Genomic DNA, 23,638 nt, shown 5'->3' on the forward strand with positions numbered 1-23,638 from the left:
ACCAATCCTCATCATGCCCTGATTTCTGGAAAGAATTGCATTTTGTGAAATAGTTTCTACGTTCACATTTTACTTCTTTATCAGAGGCCAACTATGAATGTCTGCTTAGGCAAGCGAGAGATCTGCAACATACCACACAGTTTTTTTGCATATTTGATACCTACAAAATATTAAATCAATAGAACCTGTGGGCATTCCATGGTCACCATAACCTCATCTTCATTGGCCATGACCTATAGCCTTTGGGACATTAGTAATGGGAAGAGAAAATATTTAAAATAGCAGTTCATAATGACCACTCACAAGTGAAATAGCTTTTTTTATTACTTCTTTACTGAACACAGGTGTGTAAGATGGGGAAATAAATCTACTAAGAATCAGATGCCAGCTTTAGTTTTGTTGTCAGATTTTCCTTTATATTCAAGTTAGGCCTGAGTATAATAATGTAGCACTTAGGAATGAAGATGCAGCCCAGAAGCCCAGCACTGGAGGCCAGCATAGAGAAGATCTGCACAGCCACCATGTACTTCCCCTTGGTGCTCAGGTAGGTGGGAACAAAGGACACCCAAACGTTGCAGAAGACCAGCATGCTGAAGGTGATCAGCTTGGCTTCATTGAAGGCTCCGGGAAGTTTCCTGGCTAGGAAAGCCACCGTGAAGCAGATGGCAGCCAGGAAACCCATGTAGCAGAGGGCACCATAAAACATGGCAGCAGACCCTACATTGCACTGCAAGGTGATCTCTCCAGGCTGAGAGTTCATGTCAGAATCTGGGAATGGGGGAAAGAACCCCAGCCAGATAGTGCTGATGAGAACTTGGACACTGGAACAGGAAATGACAATAGAGTTGGCCAAACTCTTCCCCAGCCATTTCCTCACCCTGTTCCCTGGCTTTGTGGCCAGGAAGGCCAGCACCACAGTGATGGTTTTGGCCAGCACAGAAGAGATGGCAACAGAGAAGATGATGCTGAAGGCCATTTGTTGAAAGAGGCAGGTCTCTTTCCTTGGCCGGCCGATGAAGAGGAAGGAGGTTAAATAGGAGAGAAGGAGAGAGACAAGGAGGATGTAGGAGAGGTCCCGATTGTTGGCTTTGACTATGGGAGTTTCCTTGTATTTAATGAAAACTCCTAATACAAAGATGGTGGTTAAGCACAAGAATAGGGCAGAGGAAGTCAGGATTATTCCCAAGGGTTTTTCATAGGCCAGGAAGTTGATAATTTTGGGAACACATTTATCTTGATTCTTGTTTGGATGCTGGTCTTCTGGACATTTGGTGCAATGTTTTGCATCTGAAAAGAAGAACAATGACTTCAGCATCATTCATATGTGCACAATTGCTCTGTTACTTTCCACAAAATACATGTTTTGTTGTGAAAATTTACATTCCAGCTACATTTGAAAAATAGACTAGTGTTCCAGTCACTGTAAGGCAGATTGATATGCTAATTGAATTGCAAAGGGCTAGTGGATGTTAGAATTCCTGCTCCATGATTGCAGTCATAGGATTGTTGTCTTTCACATGACGTGATATGTTTTCACTACACAGAGTGGGAAGTGACGGAGACAGGATGTTTGTGTTACTGCGTTCCGTGAAGTGGGACTATTGTCCTTTGTTCTTTTTCTCTTTGCTGTCTGATGCTAGAGAGAGAGGGAGCCATGTTGCAGTGCTCCATGTGTGTTTATATGTAAATAAAGTAGATTAGCCAAAATGCTGAGTTGCTGAGGTCTGTCACGCAAGGTGCGCAAACTCTGCGGATCCCTAAGTGTGCCGGTGTCGGTTGGCATCGGTCGCTGTGATGTTCGGGTAGAAGAAAGCTTATGAAGCTCCTGAATGATCGACCAGGAGGGAGGGAACATGCCAGTCGGGCATGTGTCTCTGCCAGGGTCCTACTCGAGTGTAGGCTGAACTCCTGACAGTGGATACATCAAAATGGCAATCAATCACATGTAAAACACTTGTGGTATTGGTAATGGAAATGAAATGGATTTCTGGATCCTTAAACACCCACCAGTCCACACATAAGGCCATTTCTTTCAACTCCAGAAAGGTCTATTTCGCCAAAAATATTTAAATATAATTTACCCATTCCTTAAAGGCTGCCCTTTCCTCTGGAGACACTTACCTTCTTGGGTAGAGATTGTCCCTTCCTTGCAGGGAGCGCAATCATAGCAGCAAAGCTGCTCTCCTTCCCGGATCACCTTGACATACCCAGGCTGACAGTTCTTGCTACATCTGGAATGAGGCGCCATCTACTCATAGACAAAGGATCAATAGTGAGGGCTATTTCTATCTATGCAAAGTCACCGGAAGCAATAGGAAGGGAAAGTAAGGGGATTATGGGAGGTATTTTCATCAGGGCTGTGATATCATAAGCACTTTAGACCTTGATTTTGGCTAATTATATGTATAAAAATGCAGTTTAATGACTTCTCTGCAAGAGGCTGGTTCATTCAGTTTGCTGTTCTCAACCTAACCTGCTCCATGGTATTCTGAATCTCCTGACCTCATGGATCCACTATGAATGCGGATCTAACTTGATTCCTGCCTCATCTCTGTAGTTGTTATTTCCTTCAAGTCTGTTAGGAACCTTAAGTAAAACTTAAGGTATTAGAAGATATCTGAAAAATCCATGTTGCTGATATGGAAACCACACTTTTGCAAAGCTCAAGGGTGACCTTCAAAGGGGTATCCGTGAGACCCTGTTTCTCTCCAGCCTGTAATCAGGAAAGAAACCCAGCCTGTGTTCTAAACTGAAGCAGATTAACTGTCAAAGAATTTACGATCAGGTTCCTTCTTGAGCATTACCTTTACTGGTCTATTGTATACTTATTTAATAATAAGAATAATTTTATTATTTGTACCCTGCCCATCTGACTGGGATGCCCCAGCCACTCTAGGCAGCTTCCGGCATATGTAAAAACATAATAAAACACTAAACATTAAAAACTTCCCTATACAGTAGAACCTCTACTTACAACTGCATCAGGTTACAAACGCTTCAGGTTACAAACTCTGCCAACCTGGAAGAGTTACTTCGAGTTGAGAACTTTACCCCAGGATGAGAACGGAAATCGTGTGCCGGTGGCGCAGCTGCAGCTAGAGGCCCCATTAGCAAAAGTACGGCTCTAGTTAAGAACAGTTTCAGGTTAAGAACGAACTTCCGGAACGAATTAAGTTCGTAACTGTACAGCATAGCTGTCAACTCCCCCCCCCCCTTTTAAGGGAAATTCCCTTATTCCAAATAGGATTCCTCACAAGAACAGGGAAAAGTTGACAGCTATGCTGTACAGAGCTGCCATCAAAACCAGTGGGCTTACTTCTGAGCAGAGCTGCATAGGGAAATCTACTCTGATGTAACCATGGTAAAAAAATGAAGTCAGGCAATTTTTATTCCAGATTAGTTGATCCAGAATTCTTTCATTTTTTGCTCTGCCCACCTTCAATGCCGATTCCACCCTCAGCCCTGCCTGCAGCTCCCTGAGAGATTTGTCCTTCATTTCCCTCTGAGGGAATGTGACCCTTGGGAGAAAAAATGGTTGCCTGCCCATGATTTAACATGTAGCTCAAAACAGAGGAGCTCTGATTTGGAATTGTCATGCTTTTTAGAGAATGAGTGAATATGGAAGAACCTTTCCTGAGTATTTTCAAAGCAATGATAGCTCTCTTTTTTTGAGGTCTAATCAACAATACCAGAAGAACTGTTAGAACTCAACATATGATCAAAAGAATAACATTAATTGAACGGCTCAACCCACCTTCTTAAACCAAGGAGGCCACACAATGGCATCCTGGTCGATGGTGACTTGTACGCCTTGGGATCCCTGTTTCTCCACACACCCAACTTTCCCTTCATGAAGGGAGTTATTGGGAAGAATCACAAAGTTCACAATATCAAAGTCAGCTGCCAGTTGCCCGTTCTCATCCAAATAAACTCCGTCCACAGAAGCATTATAAAATCTGACGTTTCTCAGGAAAGGGTGAAGCTAGAAGGACAGAGAAAATCCTGGCATTTATTGAAGTTGGTTCTTTTTCTTTTCTTTCTTTTTTGTTTGAATAAACTTTATTAGAATTTTAAAGAGAGATACAAAGATTATTATCAAATATCACTTTATCCAAACTAAAATGTTAATGTAGCTAAAAACACAGATCCAGACAAAAAGGAGAGAGAGAGGAAAAAAAGAAAAAGAAAGAAAGAGAAAGAGGTAGGATAGATAGAATAATGATTAAAATAGACTCATGCTCTAAGACTCATGGCTGTTGCACATGGCTTAGGGTCATAGAATCATAGCGCTGGAAGGGCCCTGAAGATCATCTGGAACCAGCCCTCTGAAATACAGGTATATGCAGCTGTCCCTTACGGGGAGTGATACGATACGATACAATACAATAATCTTTATTGTCATTGTCCCATACAGAACAACGGAATTGAAAAAATCTACATCAAACATTCAAAAACCAACAAGCCTGCTATCCCAACTATCCCAGCCTGGTTAGCCCCTAAAAACTCTGATACCCCATAATTGAATACAATACACTCCCATAGAGACTACCTTACACTGCGTTTAAAACCAAAATCGCATTTGGATAAAAACTGTTTCTCAGGCGGCTAGTCCTAGTCTTTATAGCCCTGTACCTTCTTCCAGAAGGCAGAAGCTGAAAGAGATCATTTCCGGGGTGCACACTATCCTGCGCTATCTCTTCAGCTTTCTTATGGCACCCAACAGCATAGATTTGATCCAAGGTGGGAAGAGTGCACCCAATTATTCTCTCAATAGTCTTTACAACCCTGGACAGCATTGTTTTTCCCCTGACCATGCAGCTCCCAAACCACACACAGAGACTATAAGTTAATACACTCTCCACAGTACAATGGTAAAATGCCATCAACAGGTCCTTTGAGAGATTATTTTTCCAGAGGATTCTCAGAAAATATAACCTCTGCTGTGCTCTCTTCATCAGGTCTTTGCTGTTTTCTCCCCAGGCTAGGTCCTCTCTCAGCTCCATTCCCAGAAATCGAAACACCGAGACCTGTTCCACACACTTCCCCTCAATAATAAGTGGCTGAATATTCAATTTACATTTCCTAAAGTCCACAATAATCTCTTTTGTTTTCTTTAAGGTAAGGAGTAAGTTGTTTTTCCTGCACCACTCCCCCAACTGCAACCTTGGAGCCTAGTGGAACAGACTCCTTTGGAAGGTGGTGGACACTCCTTCCTTGGATGTTTTTAAACAGAGGTTGGATAGCCATCTGTCATAGATGCTTTAGTTGAGATTCCTGCATTACAGGGGAATGTAGGAAGATGACTCCCAGGGGTCCCTTCTAGCACTACAATTCTATGATTCTATGTTTCTATGATAAATAGGGACCAGTAGAAGCTCACATGTTGCAGCCGAGGAGGAGTCAGAGGAGTCAATGTGACCTCAGAATAGGTAAAATGTTGCCTCAGTTCTCCTCTAATTCGGAAAGCACCTCAGAGACTGGCTCCAAGATAGTAAGCTGCCTTATACATAAGGAACCTCTTTTCTTAAAACTTGTAGACATTGAATCATAGAATCATAGAATCATAGAGTTGGAAGAGACCACAAGGGCCATCGAGTCCAACCCCCTGCCAAGCAGGAAACACCATCAGAGCACTCCTGACATATGGTTGTCAAGCCTCTGCTTAAAGACCTCCAAAGAAGGAGACTCCACCACACTCCTTGGCAGCAAATTCCACTGTCGAACAGCTCTTACTGTCAGGAAGTTCTTCCTAATGTTTAGGAAGTTCTAATTCTGGTTTGAGTCCTACCCTTCAGAACAGGAGAAAACGAGCTTGTTCCTTCTTCCATGTGACAGCCCTTAAGATATTTGAAGATGGCTCTCATATCTTCTCTCAGTCTCCTCTTTTCCAGGCTAAACATACCCAGTTTCTTCAAGCATTCCTCTACTGTTAGTAAGCCCGGTATCCCCAATCTTATATTTGTTCATTTGGTTCTTCGTGCCTAAGTGCAAAACCTTACATTTGTCCCTATTGAAATTCATTTTGTTAGCTTGGGCCCAGTTCTACAATCTGTTAAGGTCATTTTGATTTCTGATTCTGACATCTGTGGCATTAGCTACCCCTCGCAGTTTGGTATCATCAGCAAATTTGATGAGCATCCCCTCAATTCCTTCATGCAAGTCGTTTCTAAAGTTCAATTTGAACTTAGCCTGATCTTTTATTCCCCTTCCTTCCCTCCCCTTCCCCTTTTTATGAAGATTACCCGCTCTGGGATCCCACTGCTAATTCTCCCCTGGTCTCTCCGCTGGCCCAAATAGGACTAATTTAGCCAGCTAGCCCTGGTGATCATCTAATGATTATTGGATGGATTTCCCCCTAAATTGATTTTTGAATTCTGAATTTATTGTTATTCATGTTTTATACTGTATTTTAAGCTGTTTTTTGTTGCATCAATTAAGTGTTTTAAATTTGTTGTTAACCGCCCTGAGCCTGGTTTTCTGAACTGGTATAAATAAGAATTTATTATTTATTATTTATTATAAAGATGCTGAACAACAACGTTGTTTTTGGAGACCCCAAGGATTGGACCTGTTATATAAGTAAAATAACAGTTGCAGAGTGGAACTGATTGTCAGTTCAAGTGGAACCATATACAGCCACATCACTAGATTAAAAAGGAATACCTGTGATGACTGGATTCTTTTACCTTCCAATCTCTTTCTGCCCACCATCACCATCCACTTGGCTCTGGATGAGTCTGCAGCATTTAAGGCACGTGCCAGAGATCGGACAGTGTTGTAAATGCTGTAAGTGTCTTGAAAAAGGCTTCTTTCCAGGACATTTTGAGGGTAGCTCTTCAGGTTTTCCTTCGCAATGCATCGGTTCTGGCCTTTCACAGATAACACATGCTTTGAATATAAGCAATTATATCCATTTTCCCATATCGTATTCATATCAATATTACCATGATATATAACTGGCAGGTTATGCTTCGATTTTTTTGGGGTCTGGATAAATAATGATAAATAACCATAGATGTGCTTGTTCATAAGCATTGTGGGAGATAGGTTGGAGTTGAAGTATGACAAAGCTATTGTGATCCAAATTTTCCCTGTAATTGGAGTCAGGGTTGCACCCACCACGTCAATTGTTGTTAATACATCTACCAAAGACAGAGACTCCCCATAGTACAGAAATACATTGATTCTCCTGTCCATGGAAAACAAAATCTTGTGCAGGATCTTGTCAAGTAAATCGGGCACAATGAAATCCTCTCGTGAGATTTTTTGTGAGAAGGCAACACAGACACTGCTCCTAGTGAGAACGGGGGTCAAGGTGCTCAGAAACCTTTCTCCATTGTCCGTGTCAGGAGCAATGAGCCCGATCCACGTCCACCTGAAATGCAGAAGTAGACGAACAATCCCTTGGCTTGGGGGTTCTTCATTTGGGATCATCCGGTAGATGAAAGGGAACTGTGCTTTGCCAAGAGCATGGTTTACGGAAATGTAACTTACCTGGTAAGGAAAGGAGAGACTGAAGGGTTTCTGTTGCTCTCAGGGCAAGCGCTGATATTATCAATTAACTGGGAATTCTGCTCAGGAAGGGTGACCCCGTGCTCATTTCTCTGTGTGCACGGGGTGCTCCTAAGCAGCTTTTTAATAGATATTTCACATTTTCCGTGTGAGGTCAGTTCTATAGATTTCTTTTCCTGCCCTATATTTATCAGCCTTCAGCATAAGGTCCTACTGCCTGCACTCATTTCACTTTCTGCTTCTCACCTGAGCACTGTGGAGAAACTACCTGGTGCATTACATTTATATATGCCATTTTGAACTGTGGTGATATCTCACAGAGCAATTGGTACTCACAATGGAAAAGGGCTCCATTGGCAATGGAGAGAAAGCACCACACTTTTCTGGGTATTTGGAGCAGCTCTGAAGCAGGGATGGCAAACACTGATAGGGGATTTTTGCAAGGGGAAAGTGTAAATGTGCCATCCCTCTACTTCTGCCAAATCAAAAAGGAAGGAAGGAAGGAAGAAGGAAGGGAAGAAGGAAGGAAGGAGAGGAAAGGAGAGGAGAGGAGGAGGAGAGGAGAGGAGAGGAGAGGAGAAGGAAAGGAAAGAAAGAAAGGGAAAGGAAAGGAAAGGAAAGGAAAGAAAGGAAAGGAAAGGAAAAAGGAAGGAAGGAAAGAAAAAGGAAGGAAAGGAAAGGAAAGGAAAAAGGAAAAGGAAAGGAAAGGAAAGGAAAAAGGAAAGGAAAGGAAAGGAAAGGAGGAAAGGAAAGGAAAGGAAAGGAAAGGAAAGGAAAGGAAAGAAAGGAAAAGGAAAGGGAAAGAAGGAAAACGGAAAGGAAAGGAAGGAAAAAGGAAAGGAAAAGGAAGGAAAGGAAAGGAAAAAGGAAAGGAAAGGAAAGGAAAAAGGAAAGGAAAGGAAAGGAAAGGAAAGGAAAGGAAAGGAAAGGAAAGGAAAGGAAAGGAAAGGAAAGGAAAGGAAAGGAAAGGAATAGATGCAGCTGGAAGAAGGTAGTAAAAATATAACCTTAATGGATCTGAAGAACTCTTCTCAGAAGATCTACTCCAAAATTATTGGTGCCAGGCAGACCCCTAAAAGGTGTCTTTTTATCATGCCCCATTTCCCCTTGTACTTCCCCACTAAGCTACTAAGCAGTGTAGTTCTCATGAGTGTTCTGTTTATAGAAACATAGAATTGTTAGGGACTCCAAGGGTCATCTAGTCCAACCCTCATGCAATGCAGAAATCTCAACCCATGGTCTCCCATCCAATTTGAAACCATACCGAGCCCTGCTTAGCTTTGCAAATGTGCTAGCAATGTTGCTGCTGCACCGCTAGGATTGTTTCCCTTGGGTGCTCTGGTGAACTCTCCTTCTGGGACTTTTCTTCTCACAGCTGGACAAACCCTCCACTAAGGGTGGGAGAGCTTCCCTAACCACATGCCTACTATTAACTGGAACAAGGGTCTGTGTGATTCCTCTGGTGGAAAGGGCAGCCCTTACTTCTCTGAACAATTCCTGGCATTTTCTCCAACAAAGCAGTGCTTTCCTGCAGGCTGCCTATGCTGTTGTTTTCATACCTGGGGGATTTTGTAAATTCCCAGCGAACTTGAAATTTGGGCAGAGGTGTCCGAATCAAGCCCTTCAATGAAAACCAGGGGCTTGCTCTGTCTTCCGCAATTGTAGTTTGGAACATTTGCCCTGCCAGGAGAGAGCAGATCTATCATCGTGTCGTAAGTCATTCTTGAATTGAAATAGTTCTCATAGAGGTCGTAGCCCAGGGTGACATTGGGCAAGATCCCAGGATCCTGATTTATCTCATGAATAGCAATCTGCAAGGACAGGAGATACCAGTAGGAGACATCAGTCCTACCATAAAACAATGTATTATTCTCATGTCATTCTCCATTCACTGAAATCATATTGAATCCCTGCTTTCTTAATCTTCAGCCTCTGGATTTTACTCAAAGAATGACACCACAGCTTTCGCACAGATCTAAACATGAAGCAAATCGCCATCACATAATCTGCCATAAGTGTGCTTGATACAAGGCAAACAGCTGCTTGCCACCGAAGCAGAGACAGACAAAAATCATCAAATTGTAGAGATGGAAAGGACTCCATCCCCCTAAAGTGCAGAAATCTAAACTAAAGCATCCATGACAGATGGCCAATACATTTGGGCACCTGAGCACTGTAAAGAGGGAGTACGCAATAGTCAAACATGTTAAGGAAATGTTTGTGGAATGATGGGGCATTGGATAAAATCATAGCTGAGTTTAACAGCCTTATTCTGACTGCTTTTCAAGTGCTTACCGTATAACCACATTTTGTGGGGGCATGCTAAAATTGTACGTTGACAGCATAGATTGCACTGTAGATATGAGCCCACTTATGATGTGGTCTCCTGGCTTGTAATAGTTCAGCGCATCTGGATAGTCCCTCCTCAAGTTCAACGGGCATTCTGCCTTCAACATCCCAGAGGCAGCACTGGGTAGCAGCTGAAGGAACAGCAACAGCAGAAAGAGCATCACTCTGGGTCTGACGGCTGTCGTGGCCGCTATTGTCACTGCTCTTAACTTCATAAGCAGCTAATGAGAAGAAGCCCAAAGTCTCCAGCAAGACCCCAGTGACATTTCAAAACAGAGGGACGATATGGGACCTCCACATTGGCAGAGTCCCTGCCTGCCACAAAAGTCCCCAGTGACACATGAGAGACTTAAATACAAACTTGTTGCTTGAAGTTGCCTCATGCTGCTCTCCACTCTGAGGTTTCTGTTATTGGTCTCAAAGGTGGTGTTTGGCTGGTTGATCCTTTGGGTATTTGCAGAGGAAAGAGGAATAAATCACTGTGATTCTGATAATTGCGAGGGGAAGCATCACCTCTGCCCTGTCAAGGACTCTTTTGGTGGGGCTGGAGGAACAGGTGCAGAAGGAAAACATGTTTGCAGGATCTCACTGATGCCACTGCATCTTCTGACAAAGTTCAGGGAGGGGGAAAGTGACCCTGAAAAGTGACCCTTTATTTGAGAACGGCCGTCTGATGAGCTGGGATCAAGCTATTCTTTTTGGATAGGCGTTACCACCACTTTTGAATTCATAGGCCTCTTTGCAAACCAAAGAAACTGTCCCACCCCACAACTTGCTACCACATGATGCTTATTTCATTAGGTGAAAGATGAACATTAGAGTTTGTCCCTTATATTCCCAGGAAAATATCTTTAAATGAACCATAAGGGCAGTGGCAACTAAAAACGAGCTATTCTCTATGTACACATCTACATGCGCCCCATTATATTTTAAACTTAGAGAGGCCTATGAACATACACCTTATTTTAATGAATTGACTTTTGCACAACTTTGGAAAGCTTTTACATAGTTACGATTAAATACAATAAACTCTGCTTATGGAAATGGGAGACACAGAGGCATACCAATAAATGAACTTATTTGCATTAGGGGATGTCCTGAAGGTAGAGGACCTTATGCATTATATCTTGTGCTGCCCCTTATATAATAAAGCAAGAGAACGATTACGAGGCACTTGTTTAGCGAATGGCTGTGGGGAAGTCTTGCCAGGCCACCAGAAAAGTGTTAGTGGTGCTAGGTGTTTTCTTACCACCACGCTCTAATGCAAATGCTGGGGATGCTTCAAATGCGAGAGGAAAAACCGCAAGCCCCACATCCTGGCTCCCTCCAATTTTGGACAAGCTGTGACACCCCACCCCTACCAATAGTCTTTAAATACAGTAGTTTCCAATGACAAGACAGGATCAGGCCCTATGTAATTTGAGCTGAGTACTTTGAGAATGTTTCCTTCCCCTCCTAATCAAAGCTGCATTCTGCATATCAGAACTGAAGACAAATCTCTGGTAGTCTTTGTAGCTCTTTTCAGAAATGTAACTCTGTATTGTAGAATCCTCAGACTGATTTTATGATGATACTTTTCAAATGTGAGAGTATGGTAGGCCTTCAAGCTAGGAGACACCTTGATTTTGAGGGAAATAAAAAGACTTTGTTTTTCTGTCTTCTCCATACTGTTTGTCCTATTATGTCTTCTAACATCCCGGCAGTGACTGTGGTTTTCGAATAGAATTTGATATACTTTAATACTTAGTAAATGATAAAAAAATCAACAATTCTGTGGGTATTTCCAACTGGTTAGGTTGATACTATTCTTTGAACCGCCCTGAAAGCCCTGGGTATAGGATGGTATATAAACTCAATTAATAATAGTAGTAGTAGCAGTAATAATAAAGGTAAAGGGACCCCTGGCCATTAGGTCCAGTCGTGACCGACTCTGGGGTTGCGGTGCTCATCTCGCTTTACTGGCCGAGGGAGCTGGTGTTCAGCTTCTGGGTCATGTGGCGAACCAGAGCAGCGCACAGAAACGCCGTTTACCTTCCTGCCGGAGAGGTACCTATTTATCTACTTGCACTTTGACGTGCTTTCGAACTGCTAGGTGGGCAGGAGCAGGGACTGAGCAACGGGAGCTCACCCCGGCGCGGGGATTTGAACCGCCGACCTTCTGATCGGCAAGTCCTAGGCTATGTGGTTTACCCCACAGCGCCATCCCAGTACTAGTAATACAACCAACTAATTTCACAGAATTGTTGTGAGAATAAAAATTGAGTGGGGAGAGAACCATTATACCACCTTGAGCTCTTCAAAGGACAGGTGGGATATATGGTAAATGTAATACATGGAAGTAATTAAATAATACCAAAATATCAGTGACCAACTGTGGACTTGATTTATGCTTTCAGGCTGCTAAGATGTCGAGCCAAAAGAAGTGTCCAGACTGTGGCTCCTTGGAAATTGTAGAGGACTCTCATTATGCTCAGAACCAGCTGGTGTGCGCAGACTGTGGCTTCATTCTGACTGAAGGGCTTCTCACAACCACATATGCTGACGAAGAACATTTACAAGGTGAGGCAAAGAATAGCAAAATAGCTGAAAACTCTTTGTATCTTACAAATACATGGGATTTGAGATACGACTTGCAAGCAGTTCTCAAATATAGACAGGCCCTACACCATTCAACAGTTTAAAAATGGGTGCATGTTTGAGAGCTTGGACCAAAGTTTGGCTGATGTCTGTGTTTTTATCTCATAGAAGTCACATATTCACGGAGTACTGGTCAGAATGAGCAAACGAGCCGTTGTGTACTGCGAGGTACGTATTCCGCATTACTCTTTTGATGCTTTGTGGAAATTAATGTGCCTGTCATCCACAAGAGCTGCATTGTTTCACTTTCTAAAAGCAAAGAGAAATTTGCATTTTTAAAACAGTCTTACCCATTTGCTGTGGGACCAACATCAAAACAACCCATTTTAGGGTTTTAGAGGTGCATAGAGTCCAGAGTTCAGTTTGATTGCCTGATCAAATCTCAGCTGAATCATTGACAGACTGGTTAACCATGGACCAGTCTGTTTCCATTATCATTAAATGGCCATTATAATTGTGTGTACAGCTGCAAAAAATAAAAATCAATACATAACTAAAAGCCAAATTAAAATCAAATATGAAGTTGAAACAGCAATACTAACAGCCATTCTCAATTAGAGCCCCCAAAGACTTTCATTTAAAAAACGTTATCCGTAATATCCAAAAAAAGCCAAAGTAGGCTTGGTTTGGACACTCCAGTTACACCACCACAATTGAAAATACCGTATTTTTTGCTCTATAAGGCTCACTTTTTCCGTCCTAAAAAGTAAGGGGAAATGTGTGTGCGTCTTATGGAGCGAATGCAGGCTGCGCAGCTATCCCAGAAGCCAGAACAGCAAGAGGGATTACTGCTTTCGCTGCGCAGCGATCCCTCTTGCTGTTCTGGCTTCTGAGATTCAGAATATTTTTTTTCTTGTTTTCCTCCTCCAAAAACTAGATGCGTCTTGTGGTCTGGTGCGTCTTATAGAGCGAAAAATACGGTATGTTACCCATGATTGCCACCCATCTAACCTCTGAAAGTGGGAGCATGTGAAACAGAGCCTCCACAGATTATCTTAGTATATGGGCAGCTTCATTCAGGCAAAGACCTACCCTGCAGTTAGATTTGTCACTGATAAATGTGTATGTGGAAACATTTCTTAAGTACTGCTGTGATATTTCCCCCCACATGAGTCAAATGTGTTTGAGAACTCTGCAAAGTTCTGCGGCTTCCTTCTCTGTTTGAAGATACAGCCGTGTCCTATTACCAGCAGGCAATCAAACGTCCCTGCTTCAGTTTAGTCAGCAGGGGGGAGGAAGGAGGAGCTTGTGGGCTGTTGCGTCTTTGTGACCTGCCGCCAGCACAACTGGCCCCTGACCATGGGCACAGTCTGCCTGCTACTCTATGGAGACAAGGAGTTGTTTGCAAAGACCTATCTATGCTTCCTGAAGGAACTGGCACTGGATGTGCCTACTCTCAGCTTGATGGATATGGTGAAAACCCACCTCAACAGGTATGTTGAAGTTCTTATGCCCTTTCCTTGAGAATACTTCTCAAAGCTGGTGTACAGTTTCCATCATTCAGAGACAGAATTTACAAGTATCATACGGACTGTGTGGTATATTGATTGGAAGGCCGATGAAACAGCAAGCTTCTTAAAGTTCAGCAGGGATGGGTGTGCTCAGTGCTTGGATGTAGGAGCCCGGTGTGTGCTGTGTGCTTCCATCATGGAAGAAATGGGTATTTTCATATGTGCATGTATACTCCAACTCCCTGATTTCTGAGATTTCATCTGAGGCACTTCAGGCAGTTCCAGGCTTTTCTCTTTAGCCACAGGGGCAGCAAACTTCCTTTTTTAAACAAATAATTCTCAGAATTGTGAATTCTGCTCCTGCTACCAATCCCATAATTGCTTGGAAATCCTTCCTATTATTATTAAGGGCAAGAAGCCAACAAACAGAATTCTGTTGAGCACAAGTTAGGAAGAGTGTAAATTCAGCCCTGCCCATATAGTGCTGGTTAATGGAAGATGCTTGCCTTTTCGATTCAAGCTGCTCAGCTTGCCTTTTTGGTGTCCTTGGAAAATGCAGGGCCTTCTGCCCTTTGCCCTTTCACAGAATGCTTTATTTAGCTCATGTCCCTCTTCCACCTATTTGTCTTCTCCATCCTGCCACATCTCCCAACCCAAGTCAGTCTATCTAAATGGCTTGTTTCATCTTTCCAGATTTTCCAGAATTCACTCGGCGTCCCGACTAAGTTTGTGGAAGAAAAGGAGCAGCTGGTGGCAAGGACTATCCAGGTGGTGGAACTTGCCAGCGACACGTGGCTGGTGACCGGCCGGCACCCCATCCCCATAGTGACAGCAGCAGCCTTCCTGGCTTGGCAGTCTCTCCGGCCTGTCGATCGCCTCACTTGCACCCTTTCTCAGTTCTGTAAGCTTGCTGGTATGGATGCTCCCCGGCCAGCCCACCAGAGACTGAAGGAGCTGCATAACATCCTCCTGCAAATGGCTTCTCAGCTGGGCTGGTTGCGAGTGCTGAAAGTGGACCGTCGGAGCGTGGCAAAGTACATCGGTGACCTTCTGCGGCACCGCCGTGTGCTTCTACAGCCTGCCTTCCGCATCGTGGATACTACGGAAGACCGTGACCTAGAAGACTCAGCAGCTGCGCCACTGCAGCTAATCGATGAGAGCGCTGCAACAGTAGAAGAGGCCTCCCTTTCAGGAGAGAAGCAGAAGTTCAGCAAGCGGAAACCTTTGCTCTCACCCTGCGTCTTGAACCCCGCAAAGAGGCTACGAACTCCTGAGCTAAGCCTTGAAGATTCTGCTATCGCTGGGGATGAACCCATTTTAGACAGTGAGATAGAGCAGTACATCAGGACTCCAGAAGAAAAGGAGATGTTTAGCAAGGCTCAAGCATGCCGATGACCTCGAAGTTGTGGTTCGAGGACCCGATCCCCCCCAAAGTGGAATGAATACACAAGGACACGTGATATAAGGTTAATGGGCAAGAAAAGGCCACAACTTTATTGATTACAGCAGGTGAAAAGGTATTGGCTTAGGCATTGGATTACGTCAGCTGACTCCACCCCCTCAGAGAGGGGTGAGTCTGAAACAAGGGGGGTTTATTCACCAGTAGGTGGAGCCTGTTGATGCTAATCCAACTATAGGCTCTCCCCTGATGTCACCGAGGGTCGTGCCATGGCCTCCCGCCAAGCAGGCATCGGACAGAATACACGACCGCCAGATTCCTTTAACGGAATACCCAAAAATTGAAGGCATAGGCGATGGCCACACCTAGCCCTTCGACACCACGACACATTATTCCAATGCCTAACCTACCCACCAGTACCACGAAAGTTGTGACGATTGCTACGAGGTAGGCGAAAATACCAAAAAGCCTAATGCCAAATGGAAAAATTCCTACCAGGCCCCCCGGACAACCAGGGCGACCAACCTAAGGTCCATAGCAAGGCCAAGGAAAACTAAGACCCTGAGCTCAAAAGGAGTGGAGGGTGGGTGAATCGCGACGGGTCGACAAAGAGTGAGGCTGAGGAGGGGCTGGCACCGCAGTATTAAGGCTGCTGTACACGCCCCTCGGAGGCACCTGGTTGGGTGCCTGCCGATGGGCGTGGGCGCCAGCCAGGTGAGTGGGAAGCAGGGGGCTCGGGCTCCCGCCCACAACCACTCCCCTCTCTTCAGGAGGAGAGTCTCTGCAAGTGATTCACACAGGCTTGCAAGCAATAGCCTTCTGATACATATTTTGCTCTAGGTGGCTTAGTTTGGTAAGAACTGAGTATACACTTCCAAAGTTAATGCTAAATACATTACTTCTGGTAAATGAGCCATCATAACCACTAGAGGATTGTGAAAATTTGTGTCCTGGGCTTTTTAGACTTGTCTACCTATGTACTGTCTGAAGCAAAGGGATTCCTTGGTTGCCAGATGTAATTCCTGCCCCCCGCCCCCCCAGATCTCCTGTCCCACTAAGAATCTGCCGCATCCTTCAGGCATGGCTCCTTCCACCCTACTGTGGTAATAATTAAAGACAGGTTTGGGTGGCCTGGATAACTTTGGTTACTGGTGGGGACCACTAGTAACCAGTTGGCGAGGTTGTCTGATTATTTTCCTTCAACTCTGACAAGAGGTATAGGAAGTGGCCACATTGCAGTGGTTTGCATGCTGTTTAGGACAACTTTTGGTGTAAAGATTGGCGTATCTCTGGGTGAGAAGTAGTATCCACTCTTGAAGGGTTGGGTGGAGGCAGTCAGCCAGCCTGAGCAACAAATACCTCTTTGAGTTGGCGTTTGACTTGAATGAATGTTTGTCTGGCCTACTTATGGTCCTCATAGTTAGGCATGAGAGAGTGGAAGAGAACTGTGAAAATCTAATTATAGGTTGTTTCAGACATGCTGGCTTTAAACCTAGATCCAGAAGAAAAAGTTGTGGCTTTGCAAGCATCTCTTTATAGAACATGGTATGGTGGTTCCTGAACATCATACCCGTGTCACAAGATAGGTGGTGAGTCAGTCACTCTGATTAATGGAGCTGCTTAGTTAATTTTTGTCCCTACATGCACACGGTGAGGGGAGGGCGAGCGAGCGGGGGCCTCCCGCGGAGCTCCCGCTGCCAGGGGCAGTCTGCTTGCTGGGGTGTGGGGCACGTGCGCGGAGGGAGGGAGGGAGGGAGAGGGGGCTGGAGCCAGGCGCTGCCTAGAGAGGCCTCCTAAATATGACCCGTTGCATCTGATTTTCGCTCCTTCTTTATTTAGGGAGTCATAGCAGGACTTCTGAAGGAATGCGGATAAGGGTATGCTTTAACTTCGAAGGAGAGAGAGGAAATGCGCCAGAGTGTTGTGGTCAGTGTAGGATTAGCCGGGTTCAGTACTTTGTCCAGTTCCAGTTGCTGCATTTTAAAGAGGAGATAGACAAACTGGAGCAGGAATCTTTCTGGCTGTGGGGGGCGAAAAACGTTCGCAATCTAAAATGCGATTTTTATGGCTTGGTGGAATGCAACCTTTGGATAAAACGTTGCTTTTGCATGGAAGCTGTGTGTCACAGAGGCCCCACTCTTTTTCCTGCCTGACTCCCGTATGCTTGGTGCTTTGTATATTTCACTGTACTACTAATAATATGATAATACTATAATGTAATTGGGATTAAAAAGGTGTTCTATTGAAAAGAGATGTTACTGATAGACAACGTGTTGTTTTCTTTTATAAGCATTTGCTGCTGTTAAAAGGTAAATTATAATATGAAGGGGGTGGTTTGCTGTTATGGAAAAATCTAGGTGTGAGGCTGCTCAGTCACCCGGCTGGTCGGGCAGAGCCTGCGGGTCCCTGCGGAATAAAGGAAGGAGTCCAGCCAACCAGAGCAAATAGCTGTAGACCAAAGTTTATTGCGCAATAGGTTCAAAGAGCAAATTTGAACCCCGAGGATGGGGTGACAAAGACTTTTAAAACTTTCCCACCATATCCCAGAATACAGTTCGTACAGCATCATTGCTACATCACTGACATGTCACAAAAGGGGAGAGGTTAACCTTGGCAAACATGTCCAGACAAGTCCTTGGTACAAGATTAGCATAAGTAGACATGGCAGGGCAAGACTCAGGTATAAGATTAGCATAGACAAATATGTCTTAAGTACCCACCACCCAAAAGTACAATAGAAGTTCCTTTGCATGTCTGGAGCCTGAGGCGAGTCAGGTGATGAGATTTGGCTTCCTTTGGCTAACAAGGAGCCCAGCAATTGTCACCTCTGGGAACTTCCTGCAGTCCCTTTTCAAGGGGAAAATAGCTTTGGAATGGAGGAAACTGTGAAAGGAGATGATTTTATATTATTTTTAAAGCTAGGTAACTTCCCTGAGCTGTCAAGTTGAAAGGATACACTCAGGCATAATATTTGTAATATTTAACTTTAAAGATGTGGGCCCCCCCTGTAATTTCCGTAACATTTGCTACAGCCCTACACCTTTCCTGTTCACTTAACATGCAACAACCTTGTTAAACTTGTCTTCAAAATGTTTCTGCCTGTCTTACATTGCATCTGCAACTGACATGCAGGTTTTATTTTGTCCCTTTTTACAGACTGGGCGTGTCTTCAGAGAATGAAACCAAAGCCACTTCTGCTATTTCTGCACCTCCTTCTGCTGCCCTTTTCTCTCCTTCCTATCACTCTAATAAAAACAGCCCTTTTATCTCTAAATTTGATCCAGAAGAGCAACCTCGGGACACTGATAGGTTTGCTAGTGACAACAATCCGTTCACTACAAAATGGGGACAGAAATCCATGCAAGATACTGAATGCTTTATAGCTACTTCTTCTGCTTCTGGGAATGAAAATAAACCAATTGCTCCTAAAAGGGAACAAGAATCCCAGATAGAGGATTCTTCAAACTCTGCTAAGTCTCCCCTGCCTGTTCCTGCAACTTCTGTTCTTGAGTTGGATCCTTCTGCTTTTCAGCTTTTTGATATTGATAATCCTCCCGTGTCTAAAGTGGGAGAGGACTCTGAAAGTTTTAACAGTCCTCCAGCATCTTTCTCTACTTCCTCCTTAGCAGGAAACCTTGATGATTCCAAGCAGGTTCATGTCTTGCCTTCAGAGAAGCCCCAAAAGGAAGGTTTAACTAATCAGATAGATCCTGGCAATTTGATCCCTGGAGATCTGAATGTAAAACCCACCACCCTTTCTGTTATTCCAGAAGTGGGATTGAATGATGAGCAGTTGAGTAATTATCCCCAGGGTACTGAAAAGATTGCGGTTTCTGGAGATTTGTGCAGGAGTGGAGATGGTTCCTCAGAGTTACGGTCCTCCATTGAGGGGGGAGAGCTGACAGCAAATAAAAAGGTGACTGGTGACTGGCGGAAATGACTGGCAGAATCCGAGACCAGGGAGAAGAGTCGGTGGAAGAAGATTGGAAGAAATTTAAAGACTACTTACAGAAATATTGTAAAATTAATGAATGTTAGAATGATGTCGGATTGAAGTTAAGTGGTTTCTAGCTGTAATGGTATAAAAGAATATGGAAAAATTGGTTTTTAATATGTAAAAATTTAATGTCATAATATATTAAGATTAAAGATCAGGAGTAAAAAGGAGGGAAAGGAATTGCTGGACTAACAAATTGAATTGGAATACAAAAGAGGGAGGTATGAGGAGGTCCGGGAAACAAGTAAATGTAAGAGAAGTGAGGAAAAGATGGAATTGTTTTTAACTGTTTTCTCTTTTTTGTACTTTGTATTTTTCCTTTTTATTGTTAATTTTCTTATTAATGTAATTTTTTTCTTTTGAAATTTTAATAAATATCATTAAAAAAAAAAAAGGTGACTGGTGAGAGGCAGACTGTATCGCTTCTCATGAAAACAAGTGCTCCTGATGATGGATTTGAACTAAACAAACCATTGGTTGCACCTTCAGCACTAGCCCTTGAAAATGCAAGCCATGATGTAAAGGGATTGGAGCAGAAGAATGCTGACAGCTTAAAAGAAAATAGACAGGGTGATAGTCCTGAGTTCTCTGTTAAGCCTGTTCATCTTTCCCCTCTGCCCAGTTCTTCTCACTCTATTAGTTCTTTCCAATCTGATGCTTCTGGCTGTAATAGAGCAGAGCCTACGAAAAAAGCTACCGCAGAGGGCTTGGGTACCAAAGTGGATCCCTCTGGCAAGAAGAAGCTGCTCCAGGGCTGGGTTTCACCCTCTGAAACACATCCCAATCAGAATCTGCAGAGTGACGGAACTTATCCTGCTAAACTCAGGTGAGAGGAATTGCGGGGGGTGGGGGGATTAAAGATAAAGACTCAAGTGCTATACTGTGCATGGCTTTGATTCTTCCCTCCCCTTTTTAATGCAGTAAGGGATTTTGTGTCTATGGACAGGTGAAAATCTTTCCCTGTTGATCTGTATCTATTTCTTGTAGCAATGTCAATGAAGGAATAAAATTGAGCAAAGGTTTGTTTTGCTTAGGCAGTAATCAGACTCTATTTTCACATTGTTGTGACATGACAATAAAGGTATCATAAACTGGAACCAGCACTTCATATTTTACCTCTAATTTTACTTTATTTTTTAAACCCACTGTCCTGTTAAAATACTAAATATATTTTTCATGTTCTGCCAAAATAAGTGAAAGCAGCAGTTGGATAAATGCGTAACTTTTTTAAAAAGCGGTGTTAGTTGTGATCATAAGTGCAGTGCAGTTTACTGCGGCACAGGTTTTGTGTTACCTAGATTTCTGAAGTGTTCCACGGGTGTAATTTAACTAAAAAAGAAATCAAGGCAAACTTTTGCAATAAACTTTGTTGAAAACTCTATTTTTTACACTTGCTAAACATCTGGGTAACTACACAAATGTCCAAGCAACCAACCCTATTTTATGGTGGGGGGAGGAACAGATGTTTTGAACCATCAAGAGTGTCAGACTAGGATTCCACTCAGTGATGGGCCAGTCTCTTATCTCTATGTCTAACCTACTTCACAGGGTGGTAGTGAGGAAAATGGGGGGGGGGGTATTCAGGGTCCTTGAAGGGATATAAATAGATAGGTAAGTAAAACTTTTCATTTGAGAGCTTCTAAATCAGTCTTGAAGTGTAGAGAGGAGGGCAGAATAAATCTTCTGTTTTAACAGTAAATATAAAATCTAAACTTGCACTAATAGAGGTACATAGAAGCGGAAAATGTACTTTATTCTTTTTAGAAGCCAAAGCAGAAACATGTGTGCATGCGGTGCTTCATGCAAGACCAAAAGTAAAGCTAAAGGTAAAGGGACCCCGGCTGTTAGGTCCAGTTGTGGCCAACTCAGGGGTTGCTGCGCTCATCTCACTTTATTGGCCAAGGGAGCCGGCGTACAGCTTCCAGGTCATGTGGCCAGCATGACTTAAGCCGCTTCTGGCGAAACCAGAACAGCACACGGAAACCCCGTTTACCTTCCCGCTGGAGCGGTACCTATTTATCTACTTACACTGTATGCTTTCAAACTGCTAGGTTGGCAGGAGCAGGGACCGAGCAACGGGAGCTCACCCCGTCGCGGGGATTCGAACCGCCGACCTTCTGATCGGCAAGTCCTAGGTTCTGTGGTTTAACCCACAGCGCCACCCGCGTCCCTTCAGACCAAAAGGAGAACTGCACAAAATTGTTCAGGTACAAAGTACTATAGGATTGCCTGAACTAATTGTGTGTGCTTCTTTCAGACTTCATCCTGTGAAACCAATGCATACTACAACAAGCAAATCATCTGCAAAAAACCAGAGCATAACATCAAAGATCTTGGATAACCAAAATGAAGCCGATATAAAGGTAATTTAAGACATACTATATTTTAAAACCTAATTGGGTCGTCTGTGCCTTGAGTTAGGAAGCTTGTAAATTTATTGGCGGGATTAGACAAACTGCAAAGGGGTATAGTCGTTTGGAGACAGAAATGTGTTCACGTTTTCTAGGTGTACGATTCCCCCTGCCCCTGCTATCCTACCCATCTGGGCAATTTTCTGCGCCTTTTACTGACACAAGTTTAGATCTGTGAGTGGGTATGAATTCCCCAGGCTCAAAACTTGCTATCTTCACCAAAGGACTTTGGCCTGAAAGGGATTTTTGTTTTCAGATAAGCAAGGTTTAGTGATTTAGTGCCTCCAACTAATATTGCAAATGATCTGTTTGGTGTTTGAGTACAAAACCTGAATTATTATCACTTAACTGAAACAACCACTACTGCTGCTTCTTTGTATTTATTTCGTACTTTTCGCATGTTATGAGGAGGGTATTATCTTCACTTTTCCATGTTTATTACTGGGAAGAAATAGTTGAAGGCAGGTGTACAGAAACCTTGTACGCACATTTGTCTGCATGCCATAAAAGTACTTACTGGCAAATCCTGAAATTCTAGTTTTTTGTGAATCTTCAGTAGCTTTTAAGATGCTTTGCTCTGACATCATTCCTGGGATTCCCCAGTAATCCCTGAAACCAAAGGTTTCTATACCTTCCTTCTGATCCTTGCATCAGTGCTTGATATCAAAATGACTTTAACCTGTTCATTCTTCCTTCCTAAAGAAATATGATCCTTCAGATCCCGCCTGCGCTTATGGTCAGCTGACACACAGCGAGCTGATCCAGCTGGTCTTGAAGCAGAAAGATGTGATTGCAAAGCGAGATCAGCAGGTGTGCGAGCTGGAAGACTACATTGACAACTTGCTTGTCAGAGTTATGGAGGAAACCTCTAACATTCTTCGAGCTCAAGCTCACGTGAATAAGAAAGCTGGAAAGATGTGAAGGAACCAATTTAACCTAATCAGTGGCTTCCTTACTCAAACTTTGGAAGTAGTGAATGTGGAAAAGCTGCTTGTACCGAAAGAGATTATTATTTACTTGTCTTAGGATAGAATATGGAAGTGAAAGCTGGACCATAAAGAAGGCTGATCGCCGAAGAATTGATGCTTTTGAATTATGGTGCTGGAGGAGACTCTTGAGAGTCCCATGGACTGCAAGAAGATCAAACGCATCCATTCTTAAGGAAATTAGCCCTGAATGCTCACTGGAAGGACAGATCCTGAAGCTGAGGCTCCAATACTTTGGCCACCTCATGAGAAGAGAAGACTCCCTGGAAAAGACCCTGATGTTGGGAAAGATGGAGGGCACAAGGAGAAGGGGATGGCAGAGGACGAGATGGTGGGACGGTGTTCTCGAAGCTACTAACATGAGTTTGACCAAACTGTGGGAGGCAGTGGAAGACAGTAGTGCCTGGCCTGCTCTGGTCCATGGGGTCACGAAGAGTCGGACACGACTAAACGACTAAACAACAACAAAGGATAGAGTTGACTTACCTTGGAGACTGCCTTATATAATCTACAAAGTCAATAGTGTTAAAAAAACACCTTTTACCTTTTAGTACATTGTACATGTTTTGCTGCTCCGCAGGTGAAAGGCCTGAAATTATGGGACTGTGGAAGGAGTTGTGAGCCAGATATTATTTGTGAATAAGCTCCAAGGGGCACATTTTTAAGGGTTTAGTCAAAAAATGAACACTTCTCTGTAGTTTTTCAACTCCTGATTTCTTTACTCTTTTAGGATATTAAGTTTTAGTGCAATATAAGCAATCATATTTACATTAGCTATACTGGATGAATAAATATTTATGAAGTACCTTGTTGGATTTGAGTTCCTGAGAAATAAGCACTTCCACCTGAAAGCTGGTTGCTTACAAGCAGCCCAGTCCATTAGGAATTTCTGTTGT

At 43.4% G+C, this 23,638-nt stretch overlaps 2 protein-coding genes and 1 pseudogene across 3 annotated transcripts; 2 read left to right on the plus strand and 1 right to left on the minus strand.

Annotated features, from left to right (window-relative positions):
* Positions 1-306: 306 nt before the first annotated feature.
* On the minus strand, positions 307-9,218 carry LOC308465509 (vomeronasal type-2 receptor 26-like; the record flags this gene model as incomplete). The annotated part of the gene is made up of 6 exons (XM_080985467.1): positions 307-1,287; positions 2,122-2,248; positions 3,755-3,982; positions 6,664-7,375; positions 7,495-7,631; positions 9,072-9,218. The coding sequence occupies 6 exons, from the start codon at positions 9,216-9,218 to the stop codon at positions 371-373; spliced, it is 2,268 nt and encodes a 755-aa protein (XP_080841593.1). The 3' UTR covers positions 307-370.
* On the plus strand, positions 7,643-15,456 carry LOC308470153 (transcription factor IIIB 50 kDa subunit-like; annotated as a pseudogene). The gene is made up of 5 exons (XR_013991604.1): positions 7,643-7,665; positions 12,258-12,420; positions 12,607-12,666; positions 13,627-13,931; positions 14,612-15,456. The product of XR_013991604.1 is annotated as a transcription factor IIIB 50 kDa subunit-like (transcript).
* A 27-nt stretch (positions 15,457-15,483) lies between these two features.
* LOC308469698 (uncharacterized protein) lies at positions 15,484-22,815 on the plus strand. Its single transcript, XM_080992539.1, has 5 exons — positions 15,484-15,795; positions 18,505-19,264; positions 19,741-20,171; positions 21,603-21,708; positions 22,459-22,815. The coding sequence occupies exons 1-5, from the start codon at positions 15,704-15,706 to the stop codon at positions 22,675-22,677; spliced, it is 1,608 nt and encodes a 535-aa protein (XP_080848665.1). The 5' UTR covers positions 15,484-15,703; the 3' UTR covers positions 22,678-22,815.
* Positions 22,816-23,638: the final 823 nt, after the last annotated feature.

The sequence above is a fragment of the Podarcis pityusensis genome, assembly GCF_964106645.2.
Source record: "Podarcis pityusensis genome assembly, chromosome: 2".
In the NCBI taxonomy this organism is placed as follows: domain Eukaryota; kingdom Metazoa; phylum Chordata; class Lepidosauria; order Squamata; family Lacertidae; genus Podarcis; species Podarcis pityusensis.